At 43.7% G+C, this 19,142-nt stretch overlaps 1 protein-coding gene across 2 annotated transcripts in view; it reads left to right on the top strand.

Moving 5' to 3' along the window:
* FAM234A (family with sequence similarity 234 member A) overlaps positions 1-19,142 on the top strand; it is a 165,370-nt gene that overhangs the window by 49,814 nt on the left and 96,414 nt on the right. For both annotated transcript variants that reach the window (XM_073633050.1, XM_073633051.1), the window contains one exon: positions 6,833-6,963. In XM_073633050.1, coding sequence (XP_073489151.1) covers positions 6,833-6,963 — 131 coding nt within the window. The remainder of the gene's footprint in view (positions 1-6,832; positions 6,964-19,142) is intronic.

Raw genomic sequence — 19,142 nt, forward strand, 5'->3', positions numbered from 1 at the left:
TCTCTCTCTCTCTCTCTCTCTCTCTCTCTCTCTCTCTCTCTCCCTCTCTCCCTCTCTCCCTCTCTCCCTCCCTCCCTCCCATAGCTCTCTTAATACAAGAAAGAACTTTGCTTGCTTTGAAAACCGCAGCTTGGCATTGCATGCTATTATTAAGCTTATGATCTGTCAAAACCCCCAGATCCTCTTCCACTATGGATTCCCCCAGTTGTACCCCCCCCCCAGTATGTATGATTCATGCATATTCTTAGCCACAAAGTGCATAACTTTACATTTATTTTAACATTAAACCTCATTTCTCTTTTGTTCATCGACGGACACAGCGCCTCCTTAATCTTGACCATTGGGTTATATCGTCTCTGCTGGAGTAGGACTAGGCAGAACAAAAAACACCTGGCTACGCCCATGGGCTGTCCTCAGTCAGTATATAACCCCCTCCCTGCTCTAGGTATTCAGTTTATTTCTGTCTAGTCAGGAGTAAGGACCTAGCTCCTTGCTGGGATCTTTTGGTCCTAACAAATTTTTACTTTTTGTCTTTTTTTCCATGCATTTTCTCCTGGGAGATCTGCAATCAACTGCCGGGCTGAGCGACAGGCTGGATAATCTAGATTCAGTGGTCTCCCCAGTCCAACCAGCGAGCGCGTGCAGACAGCAGGTACGCGCTAGGTCGGCCACGACTTAGCCTCAAAGGACGGAGGCTGGCCCGCGAGTTAAACGTCTCGCAGGATCGCATACAAACGGGCTCTGGTCCGAGTCGCAGCGGTCCCTTGGTGAGGAGTTCTGTCTGGAGGGTCATCCGCACCATGGATCGGTAAGTACAGTCCCCCCTTCCCCCCTTGTGCGGTTTGGGGGAGACGCGGGTACCCTCCAGGGATGGTCGGACCTGCCTGCAGGATCCCTCCTCCCATCCTAAAGTCCCCTGGTTAAACTAGGCTTCCCCCTCCCCCCACGGATTGGTGGGAGTCCCAGGGCAGGCAGCAGAGACCCCTGGGGGTCTCCTCTGCCATTTCCCTTCTGGGTGGTGTGTGTCCTGCCCTGGTTGTATGGGGGGGTTCCAGTGCAGCGGAGACCCCTAGGTGCATGACCTGCTGTGTGTGCAGTGTGAGGTAGTGTGCAGTTTGGGGGTCCCAGTACAGGGTGCATAACGGTGTCCCCTAAATGTTCGCCCTGCCTGGTGGAGTACAGTACCTTTTTAGAAGGGTGTCCCCTTGCAGAGGGGGCAGCAATGTTGGAGGCACAGAGAGGATCCTGGCAGCATGCTTCAGCATGTCAAACGGCCAGTGGCCATTTTTGGGTGGTCTGATGACATCACGGGGTGTGGCTGGTCTCCGGCTGGCGGCCATGTTTGTGTAGCCGATGAGGTCACGGCGGCCATTTTCGCTGGTGGACGCACTTATTACTGCGGTGCGGGAGACTCTAAAGAAAGGGGATGTGTCCTTTGGTACACATAAGTCTCCTCGCACACCAAGGGTGTTTCCTTATCTGCCTTATTTTTATAGGTTTACCTATAAGGAATGGGAACAACCAAAATCACCCTTTGTGGTCCCCAAACCTTTCTCAGTACGCTACCCCTTTGAAGAATCACTTTTAAAAAAGTTGACTACACCACCAGTGGTGGACCCTCCTGTTTCCAGGTTGAATAGAGCAACCATGATCCCAGTAGAGGAATCCCCGTCCTTTAACCTCCCTGGCGGTATTTACGAGCCTGGTTCAGGGTGGAATTTCAGAACCAAAAGCGGTACCCCGAGCCAGACTCGGGATCGCATCGCAGGATCCAGGAAGAGCTTACTTACCTTGTCCCCTGAATCCTGCGATGTCCCCCCCGCAGTTTGAGCAGCCCGTCCTTCGCTCAATTCATCACGGAGCCGGGCCCCGTTCCCTGCGAGCATTGCGACGCATGTGGACGGAGAACGGCGCCAAATTCAAACAGTGAAACACACGCATACATACAGTATACTGTAATCTTAGAGATTACATTACTGTATGAAATCATTTCACATCCCTTTTGTCCCTAGTGGTCTGTCCAGTGCCCTGCATGCAATTTTATATTATTAAACTGTTCTTTCTGCCTGGAAACTGGAGATTGTCCATAGCAACCAAAACCGTCCATTTACATAAAAAGTGGTTTTACACCAGCTAGAAAACAGCGATAATAAATTAGAATCCCTTGCAGAATTGAGCGATAGTGATTTGTGGGGAGATCCGTCATCAAACACTGAAAAGTAATGGCAGCGACAATTCTGCAACTGAGCAAATTTCAGTGTTTTTCATTTGATTACATTATTGAATAATTTTTATTATTATTATATTATTATTTGGTATAATTTTTTATAGTTATTATATTACAATTTATGATTTCGTTTTTTCAAACGTTATCATACCCGGGATATCTACTAGACTCTGGTTTGGACAGATTTAAGTGATCCTAAGAATTACAGGCCTACAATATAAAACACCAAATTTCCATGCAAAATAATTGTACCGCTTTCAGCACCAAAAATCTGAAACAATCATACCGCCAGGGGGTTTAAGGACCTGGCTGACAGGAAAGCGGAGACTGTGGCACGCACCATGTTTATTATGGCTGGGTCGGGATTGCGTCAAGTCTTGGCCTCGGCCCTGGTGTCGCAGACCCTAACTGAATGGGCCAAGCTTTTGCACCAGGGTCTGGGTAGTGAGCAGGTTCCCACTGCTTATGTTGATTTAGCGGACCAGTTGGTCCATGGGCTACAGTATATTTGTGATGCAGCATTGGATGCAGCTCCTGTGCTGTCCAAACTTTCTATTCCAGTGGTGGTGATTAGACGTGTGCTGTGGCTTAAGAATTAGTCGGCAGACCAAGCCTCCAAAAAATCTCTCATTGATCTGCCCTTTCAAGGCGACCACCTGTTTGGGGCTCCCCTGGATGACATCATTAAGGGTGTCGCAGGGGGAAAGAGTACCTTCTTGCTTCAATCTAGGAAAGGGAAGGAGCCTCGTCGCAGACGGGGCCTTCCTTCTCAGCCCATAAGAAATTCTTCCGGGCTCCTGGGACTGCAGATAAAGGAAACAGATCTCTCAAGTCTTCCCCGGGAAGTTCCAAGCAGTCTTGGTCTGGTAAGCCTAGAGCAGGCTTCTCCAGATCCACTGACAAGACTCCTTCAGCATGAAGGTCCGCCCTCATCCATTGCTGGGGTGGGGGGACATCTTCGCTGGTTTCCAGATTCATGGACCTCCTTCGTGAGCGTCAAGGGGTCCACTAATTAAACCTTTTGGGGTACCAAAGAAAGGGGACAGAATTTGTCCACTTCGGGGGGCCCTGTGTCTCCTTGTGTGGGTATAATTCCTGTAAAAGTTTGGGTGACGTCCGAACTACCCAAGGTCCCCTCTAGCCCTGTCCAGGAAATTGAGCTACCTGGGTCTGACTTTGGAGTGAATGCTGACCAGGTTAGTAGTTTTTCTTCTCAAACAACAGCCCCTTCAGCAGGTTCAGTTCAACGGGAAGTAACTGAGGCTCGTGGCAATCTTGCGAGTTCCTCTGGTAGACGCTGCAGTGGTCCTAGTGTCACTGCGGGGCCAACGCCTTCCTCTTCTGCGGTGCCTACCAAGGACCGAGGGCGAAAGTCTTCCGGTGACCGTAAATGTCCCTTTGAAGCTACCTCCAAAAGAGGACCAGTTGTACCGAGGGCTGAGCTTCCATCCTGCTTTACAGTAATTGGTTTTAATGGCCTAGCCATTGAAAGCCACTGAGAAATAGAGGTCTGTCGGGATCAGTGATCCCTTCTATGGTGAAGGCAATGAAGTTGACTACTAGTAGCATATACCATCGTACAAGGAAAGTGTACATTTCTTCGTCGGAGTCGACTGGCGTTCATCTTCGATCCTTTTCTGTGGCTCAGATCTTAGCTTTTCTTCAACAGGGCGTTGAGCAGAAGTTGGCTTTGAGCACCATCAAGGGCCAGGTGTTCTGCCTGGCGACCCCTAGCCACTCACTCTTTAGTTCGTACCTTCATTCAAGGAGTTCGGCATGTGGCTCTGCCTGTACAGTCTCTTTTGCCGCCATGGGATTTAAACTTGGTGCTATCGGTTCTCCAGAAACCTCCATTCAAGAATATTCGGGAGATTCCCTTACCTTCATTGTCCCAGAAGGTGGCATGCCTGGTGACTATTACCTCGGCCCGCAGGGTTTCGGAGTTGGCGGCATTATCCTGTCGTCCCTATTTAATACGCCATAGGGATAAAGTGGTTCTTCGTCCCTGTCCGTCATTTTTGCCCAAGGTTGTCTCTGACTAACCATTTGAATAAAGATATTATGTTGCCGTCCTTGTGTCCCAAGCTGGCTCATCCCAAGGAATTTGCTTTGCATACCTTGGATGTCGTTCGTGCGATTCGGGTGTATCTGGAATCCACTGAGTCCTTCCAGAGGTCAGACTCACTTGTTTTGGTTACACAAGGACCAAGGAAAGGGCTGGCCACTTCTTCGGCTACCATCTCCAGATGAATTAGACAGACTGTGACTCAGGCCTATTCTGTTAAGGGTCGGGTTCCTCCTTTCCCTGTCATGGCACATTCTACTCGGCCGCTTAGTACTTCTTGGGCCTTCCGTCATCAAGCGTCAATATCGCAGTTTTGCAAGGCGGCCACTTGGTCGTCAGTGCGTACCTTCACTAAATTCTATAAAGTAGATATTTTGGCATCTGCGGATGCTTCTTTTGGCCGCAAGGTTTTGCAGGCTGCTGTTTAAGAGGGGGGTTCCCTCACAAGGGGTGTTTTTTCTTTTAAACATTTTTTATTTCAGATGGGGCTCCTGTGTCCTGGTTAGGGCTCTTGTGGTTAGCCTTGGGTTATTTTGCCCACCCCTCATTTTTCTTTGGCACTGCTTTTGAACGTCCCAATGGTCAAGATTAAGGAGACGCTGTGTCCGTCAATGAACCAAAAGTAAAAATGGGATTTTTGTACTCACCGTAAAATCCATTTCTCTGAGTTCATCGACGGACACAACAACCACCCCTCTATGGAGTTTTTTGATACTTCTATTACTGCTTGCTACTAAACTGAATACCTAGACCAGGGAGGGGGTTATATACTGACTGAGGACAGCCCGTGGGTGTAGCCAGGTGTTTTTGTTCTGCCTAGTCCTACTCCTGCAGAGGCGATATAACCCAATGGTCAAGATTAAGGAGGCACTGTGTCCGTCGAACTCAGAGAAATAGATTTTACGGTGAATACAAAAATCCCATTTTGCCACATAGTTGCCCAATTAGGCAGTGCATTGAGGTCAGTTTGAAAATTGGAAACATCCTGTAAGAACGTTCTTCCACTGCATAGCTTGGTGTCATCTGCAAAAACAGAAATGTTTCTTTTAATCCCAGACCCAATATCATTTATAAAGATATTAAAAAGTAAGGGTCCCAACACTGAACCTTGGGGTACACCACTGATAACCTTAGACCATTCAGAGTAAGAATCATTACCCACTACTCTCTGAATTCGGTCTTTTAGCCAGTTTTCTATCCATTTACAAACTGATTTTTCCAAGCCTGTAGACTTTACCTTACACATGAGCCGTGTGTGGGGAACTGTGTCAAACGCTTTTGCAAAATCCAAGTATAACACATCCACAACCACCCCTCTGTCCAAGGTTTTACTTACCTCCTCATAAAAAGAAATTAACGGGCTGCCCTATGTGTTTTACTGAGAAAACAAGCCAAAAAACTCTAGGTGTGAATGGGGCTTGAAAGTGAATTTGGTGCATGTACACAAGAACAATGAATACCCTTTAACATCTGTGTGTCTCCTAAAGGCATAGCAAACCGCACAGAAAATGCATGCTTTGCCATGCGCTTCAGAAATCCTGCAAATGTGCATTGTGTTTGTGTTGTCCTTACATGTTAAAGGCTCCCCAAGTGCAGCAAATGCACCAATAACTGCGGTAATGCACCATGTTCTGCTCCAAAAAAGTTTTGGAGCTTCTCTGGGGTGGTTGTTGTGTATAGGGCAGCCCATTCAAGTGAATGGGCTGCCCTATGCATGACGAGTAAAAAAAAATGCTTCAAAGCACCCCAAAAAAACACATGCTGCAATGTGAGTTTTTTGGTATGTGGAGATGTGAACGAGGCCTGACAACTGTTTCCGTCCACTTCCTCCTATGTACTTGTTTAAAGATGGCCATACACTATGCAATATGATTATACAATCTCTGTACAATTTCCTTTAGATTTACCAGAACTATGGAATAGGATGGCCCATCTGACCAAACCATTCAATTTGTGTCAAATCAGACAGATCCTTGTACTACATAGCTGAAAAGTGAAATTCTGCGTTTAAAGGTGAACTTATCCTTTAAATTAATAGCAATTTACAAATTAAAGTGGTTGTAAACTTGAATGCTGTACTTGTGCCTATAATAAGGCTTACCTATAGGTATAGTAAATATCTCCTAAATGTGAACCGTTTAGGAGATATTTACTATAAATTTAGCCAATGGTGTCATCAGCGCACGCCACCCGGGCCGTTCCTTCAGAATCCTGTGCCATGCGCGGAAGTGACGTCATCGCGGCTCTGGCCAGTCACACAGCCAGAGTCCGCGGACCCGGAAAGGAATACGGGTGAAGATGGAAGCAGCCTCCAACGATGCAATGTCATGCAATGCTTCGTTTTCAGGTAAGTTTCACGTAATGTGCTAGTATGCAATACATACTAGCACATTATGCTTTTACCTTGCAGGTCTGAAAAAAACACCCAGTAGTTTACAACCGCTTTAAGTTTTTGCTGGAGACATCAGAGTTCTCAAGTATGCAATCCTTGCTATATTTAAATAACCTTAACAAATTCTGATAACCTCTTTATATTACAGGAAATATTTTATGGAGGAAACAAACTGGAATTGCATTTAACTCAGTGGTTATAAAGCCTTTACTGAAAATCCCAGATATGGATGAGGATGGTATAGAAGACCTGATGATTTTTTTAACAATCAAACAGAAAGTAAGATGTATTCCCTGGTGTAAACCTTAAAGCTGGACTCTGGGATAAGCAAATATTGTCTATATACAAGAGTCATGTGTATTCTTCCATGAGCCTTGGTGTGCTTTGTGTGTTTCTTCCAGATCTGTGCAGTAATCCAGTGGGAAACTTTGGCTTTCTGCAGGAGCTTCTTGTAATAAAGACTGGTTACTGCTGTTCTCTATTTGTGACTGGTCTTGTTGTCATCCCCACCTGTAGTGAGTTGAGACTGCTGGGTCCCTCCCAATAGCTCTGCTTTCTGCACAGGAATGTACAGCACATTGATGTCACTGCTACTTTTGGGTTTGCAATGACATATGGAGCTCACAAAGTGGATTTATTTCCTTTGTAGTTATTGAGGAATGTATTGAAATGGGAGTTTCTGTGCCTGGAGTTCAGCTTTTAGTCATGCTTGTATTCTTGAATGCCTGTGTTTTCTTCAGTTAACTGTAAATGTTAAATGCATACATATATACTGTGTGTGTGTGTATGTGTGTATATATATATATATATATATATATATATATATATATATATATATATATATATATGCAATGAAAAGTATGTGAACCCTTTTGGAGTGATATGGATTTCTGCACAAATTGGTCATAAAATGTGATCTGATCTTCATCTAATGCCACGTACACACGGTCGGACTTTTCAGCTACAAAAGTCCGACGGTCCAAGTCCGGCGGACAATCCGATCGTGTGTGGGCTTCCCCGGACTTTCAGCGGACTTTTCCAGCCGCAAATCTGACGGACTTTAGATTTGGAACATGTTTCAAATCTTTACGTCGTAACTCCGCTGAACCCAGAAATCCGCTCGTCTGTATGCTAGAACGACGGACAAAAACCGACGCTAGGGCAGCTATTGGCTACTGGCTATCAACTTCCTTATTTTAGTCAGGTGTGCGTCATCACGTACGAATCTGTCGGACTTTTGTGTGATCGTGCGTAGGCAAGTCTGGTTGTTAGAACGTCTGTTGAAAGTCTGCCAATAGTCCGTCGAAAGTCTGTCAGACGGGCTGTCGGACTTTTGTAGCTGAAAAGTCCGACCGTGTGTACGCGGCATAAGTCACAACAATAGACAATCACAGTCTGCTTAAACTAATAACACACACAGAATTAAATGTTACCATGTTTTTATTGAACACAACATGTAAACATTCACAGTGCAGGTAGAAAAAGTATGTGAACCCTTGGATTTAACTGGTTGAACCTCCTTTGGCAGCAATAACTTCAACCAAACGTTTCCTGTAGTTGCAGATCAGACGTGCACAACGGTCAGGAGTAATTCTTGACCATTCCTCTTTACAGAACTGTTTCAGTTCAGCAATATTCTTGGGATGTCTGGTGTGAATCGCTTTCTTGAGGTCATGCCACAGCATCTCAATCGGGTTGAGGTCAGGATTCTGACTGGGCCACTCCAGAAAGGCGTATTTTCTTCTGTTTAAGCCATTCTGTTGTTGATTTACTTCTATGCTTTGGGTCGTTGTCCTGTTGCAACACCCATCTTCTGTTGAGCTTCAGCTGGTGGACAGATGGCCTTAAGTTCTCCTGCAAAATGTCTTGATAAACTTGGGAATTCATTTTTCCTTCGATGATAGCAATCCGTCCAGGTCCTGAGGCAGCAAAGCAGCCCCAAACTATGATGCCCCCACCACCATACTTCACAGTTGGGATGAGGTTTTGATGTTTGTGAGCCGTGCCTCTTCTTTTTCTCCACACATAGTGTTGTGTGTTTCTTCCAAACAACTCAACTTTGGTTTCATCTGTCCACAGAATATTTTGCCAGTACTGCTGTGGAACATCCAGGTGCTCTTGTGCAAACTGTAAACATGCAGCAATGTTTTTTTTGGACACCAGTGGCTTCCTCTGTGGTATCCTCCTATGAAATCCATTCTTGTTTAGTGTTTTACGTATCGTAGATTCGCTAACAGGGATGTTAACATATGCCAGAGACTTTTGTAAGTCTTTAGCTGACACTTTAGGATTCTTCTTCACCTCATTGAGCAGTCTGCGCTGTGCTCTTGCAGTCATCTTTACAGGACGCCCACTCTTAGGGAGAGTAGCAGCAGTGCTGAACTTTCTCCATGTATAGACAGTTTGTCTTACAGTGGACTGATTACCAGCAAGGCTTTTGGAGATACTTTTATTGCAAGTCAACAATTCTTAATCGTAGGTCTTCTGAGAGGTCTTTTGTGCGAGGCATCATTCACATCAGGCAATGCTTCTTGTGAAAAGCAAACCCAGAACTGGTGTGTGTTTTTTATAGGGCAGGGCAGCTGTAACCAACACCTCTAATCTCATTTCATTGATTGGACTCCAGTTGGCTGACACCTCACTCCAATTCGCTCTTGGAGATCTCATTAGTCTAGGGGTTCACATACTTTTTCGACCTGCACTGTGAATGTTTACATTGTGTGTTCAATAGAAACATGGTAACATTTAATTCTTTGTGTGTTATTAGTTTAAGCAGACTATGATTTTCTATTGTTGTGACTTATGCAGCGTACACACGGTCGGAATTTTCGACCGGACTGGTCCGGCGGACAATCCGATCGTGTGTGGGCTTCATCGGACCTTCAGCGGACTTTTCCAGTCGCAAGTCTGACGGACTTTAGATTTGGAACTTGCTTCAAATCTTTACGTCGTAAGTCCGCCAGACCCAGAAATCCGCTCGTCTGTATGCTAGTCCAACGGACAAAAACCGACGCTAGGGCAGCTGTTGGCTACTGGCTATCAACTTCCTTATTTTAGTCCGGTGTACGTCATCACGTACGAATCCGTCAGACTTTTGTGTGATCGTTTGTAGGCAAGTCCGTTTGTTAGAAAGTCTGTCGGAAGTCCGCCGAAAGTCTGTCAGACAGGCCGTCAGACTTTTGTTGCTGAAAAGTCCGACCGTGTGTACACGGCATTAGATGAAGATCAGATCACATTTTATGACCAATTTGTGCAGAAATCCATATCATTCCAAAAGGGTTCACATACTTTTTATTGCAACTGTATATATGCAAAGAAAACAGATTATTTATTGGCTTATATAGTTTTATTCTGTATTACAGTGCCTTGAAATTTTCCACATTTTGTCATGTTACAACCAAAAGCGTAAATGTATTTTATTGGGATTTTATGTGATAGACCAACACAAAGTGGCTCATAATTGTGAAGTGGAAGGAAAATGATAAATGGCTTTCAATGTTTTTTTTACAAAAAAATATGTGAAAAGTGTGATGTACATTTGTATTCAGCCCCCCTGAGTCAATACTTTGTAGAACCACCTTTCGCTGCTATTACAGCTGCAAATCTTTTTGGGTATATCTCTACCAGCTTTGCACATCTAGAGTGACATTTTTGCCCATTCTTTTTTGCAAAATTGCTTAAGCTCTCAGATTGGATGGAGAGCGTCTGTGAACAGCAATTTTTAAGTCTTGAAAACAGATCCTCAATTGGATTTAGATCTGGACTTGGACTGGGCCATTCTAACGCATGAATATGCTTTCATCTAAACCATTCCATTGTAGCTCTGGCTGTAGTTTAGTGTTGTTGTCCTGCTGAAAGGTGAACCTTCGTTCCAGTCTCAAGTCTTTTGCAGACTCTAACAGGTTTTCTTCTAAGATTGCCCTGTATTTGGCTCCATCTATCTTCCCATCAACTCTGACCAGCTTCCCTGTCCCTGCTGAAGAAAAGCATCCACACAACATGATGCTACCACCACCATGTTTCATGGTGGGGATGATGTGTTCAGGGTGATGTGCAGTGTTAGTTTTCCGCCTCACATAGCGTTCTGCTTTTAGTCCAAAAAGTTCACAGCACCTTCTTCCACTTGTTTGCTCTGTACCCCCCCCTCCCCTGTGTGCTGTGCCACTCTTCCATAAAGGCCAGATTTGTGGAGTGTACGACTAATAGTTGTCCTGTGGACAGATTCTCCCACCTGAGCTGTGGATCTCTGCAGCTTCTCCAGAGTTACCATGGGCCTCTTGGCTGCTTCTCTGATGAATGCTCTCCTTGCCCAGCCTGTCAGTTTAGGTGGACGGCAATGTCTTAGTAGGTTTGCATTTGTGCCATACTTCCATTTTCTGATGATGGATTGAACAGTGCTACATGAGAAGCTTGGGATATTTTTTTTATAACCTAACTCTGCTTTAAACTTCTCCACAACTTTGTCCCTGACCTGTCTGGCGTGTTCTTTAGCCTTCGTTCACTAAGGTTCTCTAACAAAACTCTGAGGGCTTCACAGAACAGCTGTATTTATACTGAGATTAAAGTACACATTGGTGGACTCTATTTACTAATTACATGACTTCTAAAGGCAATTGGTTCCACTAGATTTTTTTATGGGTATCAGAGTAAAGGGGGCTGAAAACAAATTCATGCCACACTTTTCACATATTTATTTGTAAAAAATGTTGCAAACCATATATCATTTTCCTTCCACTTCACAATTATATGCCACTTTGTGTTGATCTATCGCATAAAATCCCAATAAAATACATTTATGTTTTTGGTTGTAACATGACATAATGTGGAAATTTTCAAGGGGTGTGAATACTTTTTCAAGGCACTATATCATACCAAATACTATTTATGTTAAAGTGCATGTGTTGGAGCTTATTTACCTTCCTTATCTATGGTTTTATTATTTTTTGGAGAAGCTCTTTTCATGGTTTGCTTTCTCTATATCGTGTTTAAAAACCCTGTTTTTTACAGATATGAATAACTCAGAGTGAGAACTGAATGACTTATCATACTGACCAAAAAAAAATTAGTTTTGAAGGTTCAAGTGAAGCTATTATCCATCAAAGCTATGAATAATGGTTCTACTACAAAAAGTTGAGTCTGGGAAAGCACGCCTTACCTTTCGATGTTGGACCAATATTTCAATGTTTTAAATGCACACTATGGGCTTGAAAATGTATTCTAGACTGCAAAGATTATGGAAACAGGAAAAGCAATCGCGATCTACAAAAAGTGTAAAGTACCAAGATCGCAGTATTTAGCATAGAAACAAAGAATAATAGTTATTATAAATATTGTTATGTAGAAACCTACATAAAACGTATTTGGGGTTATTCTTTTTTTTTGCCATCTGTGACCCATTGGGGAGAATTACCTTTGCTTCCTGTGCGTTTAGGATATATTAAATTTACCTACAGGTAAACTGTATTATAGGCTTACCTTTAGGTAAAAACCACAAAGCGGACTTTACCACCACTTTAATGGAATCTCTTGGTGCTCCAAGGTCACCAGAACTTGTGTCCCCATAGGAAGGTTCCCCTCTATTACTTTTCTGGTAACAATCCAAAATTTGGGATTTTCTTTTTCTTTCAATGATAATGGTAAACAGGACAAATAGCGAGGGTGCATCTCCCTAATGGGGGCACAGGCATTAATAATATCCTAATAGGTGTTCTAAAACATCCCCACTCTACCCAAAACTTTAGTTGTATTTTAAAGTTGAACTCCAGCCTTACCTTCAGTCTCGCACAGTTGTACAGGCTCATTTTCTGTACTTTCTGTAAAATTGCCTACTCCTGATTTTACTGCACACTGTGAGCTTTGTTCGGAAGGTGCAGCAAGCCAGAGCCCATCTCATTTACTGTCCGGGGGACATTCTGCCCTTTCTGCCCTGGCCTTATTGTCCCTGACCTGCCCCTTTTGATTATTTGGATTTCAGCTTTTTCAATCTTGGAGCCTCAGGGTCACATGTACTGTAGGCATTACCTAGGACAGTCTGCTTGTAATTACTTCACCAGATTTACATTCACCCATCAAAGCATTTTAATATTTGCTTAACTTCTCCCATGACCCAGCCAACTGCTTCCATTAGAGCTGAAGGCTCTGGAGAGAAGTATTGAGGCAGGGTGCTGTGATGTTTTCAGGAAGCTATATACAGCACCCTGCCAGCTCCTTTCCCCAGCCATGACCTGCTTCGATTGCATAGAAAAGCACAGAGACTTGATGGTGTCACTCGGTCTAAAAGCAAATATGTATTAAAAAGTTAAAAGTTTTATTTAAAAACATCATTAACATGTTGATGAGGGAGAAAGGAAGGAACCAAGTAAGGCAAAATGTAAGCAGTTTAAATTTCAGTTTCAAAAAGTTATATATAAAAAAATCTGAAAGTATTAAATTAAGGAACATTTTCATCTCTTACAAAGTTACTGAGAGTTACAATGAATACAAAATGAATAGCAGGTTACTATAAGGCAGAGTAGGCAACCTTTCAGAGGTTTAGATCTACCTGGACAACATGAAGGAAATTGAAGTGCCCTTTTAAAAAAAAAATAACTATCAAGCCTCCAATAAAGACACAGCATTGTGTACTGTGCCCCCCACTCCACTCCCATTCACATCATTATTATCCTCTGCCCCCCCCCAACAGCAGTTTCCCTCTCCCTACCTCTGCCCCTCATACAGTAGTGTCCTTTGCCTCTCCATAGCAGTGTCCTGCCCCTCTTCACATCACCCCCCCACTATAGTGTTTTCTACTCCCCATAGCAGTATCCTCTGCCCCCCTCCACCCCACCGTAGGATCCTGTGCCCCTTCTACTGTTGCAGTGTCCTGTGCCCCCCAAAGCATTGTCTTCTGTCCCCCTTCACATCACCCCCCCCAACTGTAGTGTCCTCTGTCCCCTTCATATCACAACCCCCCCCCCCACACACACTGTAGTGCCATCTCCCCCATAGCAGTGTCCTCTGCCCCACCCAAAGCAATGTCCTCTGTCCCCTTTACACCCTCCCTCCACTGTAGTGTCCTCTGCACCCTAAAGCAATGTCCTCCCCATGGGATGTCCTCTGTCCCCTACACACCCCCCCCTCCACTGTAGTGTCATCTGCCTCCTTTTCTTTTGTCCCCATCACACACACACACCCGCCCAATGCAGTGTCCTCTGTCCCCTTTACATCCCCCCACCCCCCATTGTGATGTCCTCTGTCCCCTTCACTCCTCCCCCCTCAACTGTAGTGTCCTCTGCCTCCCCCCCCCCCCCAAATGTGATGTCCTCTGTCCCCTACACACACACCCTCCCCCACTGTACTGTCCTCTGCACCCTAAAGCAATGTCCTCCCCATGGGAAGTCCTCTGTCCCCTACACACACCCCCCCCAGTGTATTGTCATCTGCCTCCCCGATGCGTTTTCTTTTGTCCCCATCACACACCCGCCCAATGCAGTGTCCTCTGTCCCCTTTACATCCCCCACCCCCCATTGTGATGTCCTCTGTCCCCTTCACTCCTCCCCCCTCAACTGTAGTGTCCTCTGTCCCCCCCCCCCAATGTGATGTCCTCTGTCCCCTACACACACCCCGTCCACCACTGTAGTGTCCTCTGTCCCCTTTACACCAGTGTGTAGGTAGTGCTCTCCTACCTTACACTGGTGTATAGCAGAGCGGAGTGCAGAAAGTATGACAGTACTGGATAGAGGGCGGGAGTAGCAGCGGGAGCTGCCTGAGTTAATGTTTTACATTAACAAGCTGGTGATTGGTTGCTAGGACCGCCCAGCAACCTGCTGGTTAATGTGAAAAGTTGATTCCAGCAGCTCCTGCCCCCACTCTATCCATTACTGTGACTCTTCCCATTCTCTGCTTTGCAGTGAAGAGGAGAGCAGCGGAGGCCGGGGGTAAGGACTTTGTGCGGCACTGTATTCCCGATCGACCCGTTGGCTGCCTTTGGTCGATAAGTGATGACCTCCGCTATAATGGCAGGGCTGCCCCTGCTTGGATATGAACCCTTATACCAGCCCTATTTTTCTGTACTTTACCATGCCCTATTCAGTCTTTCCCTTATCTGACAATGATGAATGAGGTTACTCCACAACATAAAAGCAGAGATAAGTTTGAATATACTTTAGGATGTGGCTGAATTTTTTTCTCTACTTTCTCATCAAACCTCTGGTTGGCTGTTATCACATACAAACCAGAACCCAGGCCTCTGGTCTCTGGACTACTCGTCTGAGCTGGTTCTTTAATCCGTTATGTGTATTGACCATTTGCCAGTATTTATTTCATACCCAGCAATTATTGTTTATCTTTTATTACCTGTTGAAAATAGCAAACCTTTTATTTATTTTTTGAAAGTAATGGCAACAGTGATGAGGAAATAATGATGCTCCACCTTGGACAGTACATTAGGAGTGGCAGAAAGCAGAAACAAGAGTGTTGAGCAGTTGACGTTGCATATATAGAAAAAGTGGTGATGGACAGTAGTGACTAGGACATTTTTTGCAACTGATGGTAGATGTATATATACAGTATCTCACAAAAGTGAGTACACCCCCTCACATTTTTGTAAATATTTTATTATATCTTTTGATGTGACAACACTGAAGAAATGACACTTTGCTACAATGTAAAGTAGTGCGTGTATAGCTTGTATTACAGTGTAAATTTGCTGTCCCATCAAAATAACTCAACACACAGCCATTAATGTCTAAACCACTGGCAACAAAAGTGAGTACACCCTAAGTGAAAATGTCCAAATTGGGCCCAATTAGCCATATTCCCTTCCCGGTGTCATGTGACTCGTTAGTGTTACAAGGTCTCAGGTGTGAATGGGGAGCAGGTGTGTTAAATTTGGTGTTTTCGCTCTCGCTCTCTCATACTGGTGACTGGAAGTTCAACATGGCAAAGAACTCTCTGAGGATCTGAAAAAAAGAATTGACCATCTACATAAAGATGGTCTAGGCCAGTGATGGCGAACCTTGGCACCCCAGATGTTTTGGAACTACATTTCCCATGATGCTCATGCACTCTGCAGTGTAGTTGAGCATCATGGTAAATGTAGTTCCAAAACATCTGGGGTGCCGAGGTTAGTCATCACTGGTCTAGGCTATAAGAAGATTGCCAAGACCCTGAAACTGCTGCAGCACAGTGGCCAAAACCATACAGCGGTTTAACAGGACAGGTTCCACTCAGAACAGGCCTCACTATGGTCGATCAAAGAAGTTGAGTACACGTGCTCAGTGTCATATCCAGAGGTTGTCTTTGGGAAATAGACATATGAGTGATGCCATCATTGCTGCAGAGGTTGAAGAGATGGGGGGTCAGCCTGTCAGTGCTCAGACCATACGCAACACACTTCATCAAATTGGTCTGCATGGCTGTCGTCCCAGAAGGAAGCCTATTCTAAAGATGATGCACAAGAAAGCCCACAAACAGTTTGCTGAAGACAAGCAGACTAAGGACATGGATTACTGGAACCATGTCCTGTGGTCTGATGAGACCAAGATAAACTTATTTGGATCAGATAGTGTCAAGCATGTGTGTGGCGACAACCAGGTGAGGAGTACAAAGACAAGTGTGTCTTGCTTGCAGTCAATCATGGTGGTGGGAGTGTCATGGTCTGGGGCTGCATGAGTGCTGCCAGCACTTGGGAGCTACAATTCACTGAGGGAACCATGAATGCCAACATATACTGTGACATACTGAAGCAGGGCATGATCCCCTCCCTTCGGAGACTGGGCCACAGGGCAGTATTCCAACATGATAACGACCCCAAACACACCTCCGAGACAACCACTGCCTTGCTAAAGAAGCTGAGGGTAAAGGTGATGGACTGGTCAAGCATGTCTACAGACCTAAACCCTATTGAGCATTTGTAGGGCATCCTCAAATGGAAGGTGGAGGAGCGGAAGGTCTCTAAAATACATCAGCTCCGTGATGTTGTCATGGAGGAGTGGAAGAGGACTCCAGTGGCAACCTGTGAAGCTCTGGTGAACTTCATGCCCAAGAGGCTTAAGTCAGTGCTGGAAAATAATTATGGCCACACAAAATATTGACACTTTGGGTCCAATTTGTACATTTTCACTTAGGGGTGCATTCACTTTTGTTGCCAGCGGTTTGGACATTGATGGCTGTGTGAGTTATTTTGAGGGGAAAGCAAATTTACACTGTTATACAAACTGTACACTCACTACTTTACATTGTAGCAAAGTGTTATTTCTTCAGTGTTGTCACGTGAAAAGATATAATTAAATATTTACAAAAATGTGAGGATTGTACTCACTTGTGAGATACTGTGTATAGAAAGTGGTGACATACGCATTGTGCTTCTGAGCAGTAGATGCGTCAAATGTCATAGAAAGTACTCTAATTATGTAGTCGGGCAATGAAGGGCCAAAAAGGCACTGCATCCCATGTTACGAATAATTGTACAAGCAACTGGACTTTTAAGGTGCCAAAAGACCACAACTTATCACAAAAGATAAAATACTATCCAAATGTTATTTCGTAAGAAGTTAAAAGGTAATAAAAATGTATCATATGACATGCGAGTTTTGTAACAATGCAGCCACTTGTGCTCTACATGTTTTGCCCAGAAGAGCTTCCTCATGAGTCTTAAGAGTGCTGCATATTGTTGATACTATAGATAAAGAGAACAAACATTTATTTTTTAAGAAGAAAATTACAAATATTTCATATCAATGTATAGATTACATAACAATTTATTTAATTTCTTTATTTCACCAACATTGGTATATATATATATATATATATATATATATATATATATATATATATATATATATATATATATATATATATATATATATATATATATTTTTATATATATATATATATGTATATATGTGTGTGTGTGTGTATTGAATCAAGGGGACAGGCCTAACAGATGCTTAACTGGCCTAACAGATGCTTAGCCTAGACAACCGAGACAGAAACTGTCCTGCCCTGGTAGTAATGATAACCAGCTCAAGTTATCATTAAGGAAGATTTTTATGTATAGAATTTAAATAAGTAAAGTGATTCGCTTGTATTATCTATTTGTTAATGTGCTGCCTCTTGTGCCTATTTTGATACTTGTAAAATAAGTGAAACATTGTGTAAAACTTTTGTTAAATAGTAACTTGTGTTGAAATAAACCATAACAACTCAATTATATAGACACATATAAAAAGATATGTTCAGGAGAAAATGTGTTCCCAGCCTTTTTCTATTAAACACTCCCAAAAACTTTCAGCCAGTGAATAATAATGACAATTTCTAATATATAAAGCATATAATTTTATGATCAAAGTCAAAACATATTGATTAATCCACCAAATTGTATTGGAACGATACCTCCTCCTCTGATAAGCCCAGGCTCAATGAGACTCTGTCAGCGGTGGAGCGGCTTGTATGTAATCAGCCGCCGGCATAGAAGAGTAGTTTGCTAAGCTCCTTCTCCTCCTCTGATAAGCTCAGGCTCAGTGAGACTCTGTCAGCGGTGGAGCGGCTTGTCTGTGATCATCCGCCGGCATAGAGGAATAGTTTGCTCAACTTCTACTGGTCTTCCCCCATATATAAGATAAAATTAAGAAGAAAACACCATTGCGCAGATATCAGCCAAATTTTAGATACCATAAAAAGCCACTTGTTGCCACTCACATGCTCCCTAGGATATAGATCGCATTTATACAGGATAATGGTCAGTCACATCCAGCTCCGTGCTGCTCAGTGCTGCTGCTCATACCCTCACAGGCAGATCACACTCCAAACAGAGTGTCACAGGTTATTCTCCCCACGCATATCATCACTGACACGTGACTTTTTCAAGACCCTTGAAAAAGTCACATGTCAGTGATGATACGCGTGGGGAGAATTAGTGACAAGTTAAACCTTGAAATAAAGGACATCAACGCCAATAGAGCTGCATTCGTCTCATGTATGTTTACTGTACATACAGCGGATCACACCTTCTAAAGGGATGTGATGTGATACAGATTACAAAGTGGTTCAAACTTTTATAGAAACTCCTAGCATTATATTCTATGGCGGGCAAAAGCCCAAAGTTACACGTCACAAGTACACATTTCATCAAGTATGGCAACACAGCTTTTGGCCATTTTTTTTTTAGGTCATCTTGACCAGACTTATTTTTAATTAAGGATTTTTTTGACAGAAAGGGAAGAATAATTATTTGGGAAAGGTTAATTTGACTTTTAGACAGAGACTTTCTATGTCAACATCTTCCCATATTACATCCTTTCCGAGAATTGTGTCAGGTCATTGGCAGAACATTTAATTGTCAACTGGTCAGCCACTTGTGTTGCAATACCAAAAGAATTCAGAAACATCTTAGAGAAAAACAAGAATACCAAGAATAATAAGAAGTATCAGAAATACAAATTCATGTTGAAGATGAACTCTGGATACAACAAAAGATA

Source organism: Aquarana catesbeiana, linkage group LG06, assembly GCF_042186555.1.
Source record: "Aquarana catesbeiana isolate 2022-GZ linkage group LG06, ASM4218655v1, whole genome shotgun sequence".
In the NCBI taxonomy this organism is placed as follows: domain Eukaryota; kingdom Metazoa; phylum Chordata; class Amphibia; order Anura; family Ranidae; genus Aquarana; species Aquarana catesbeiana.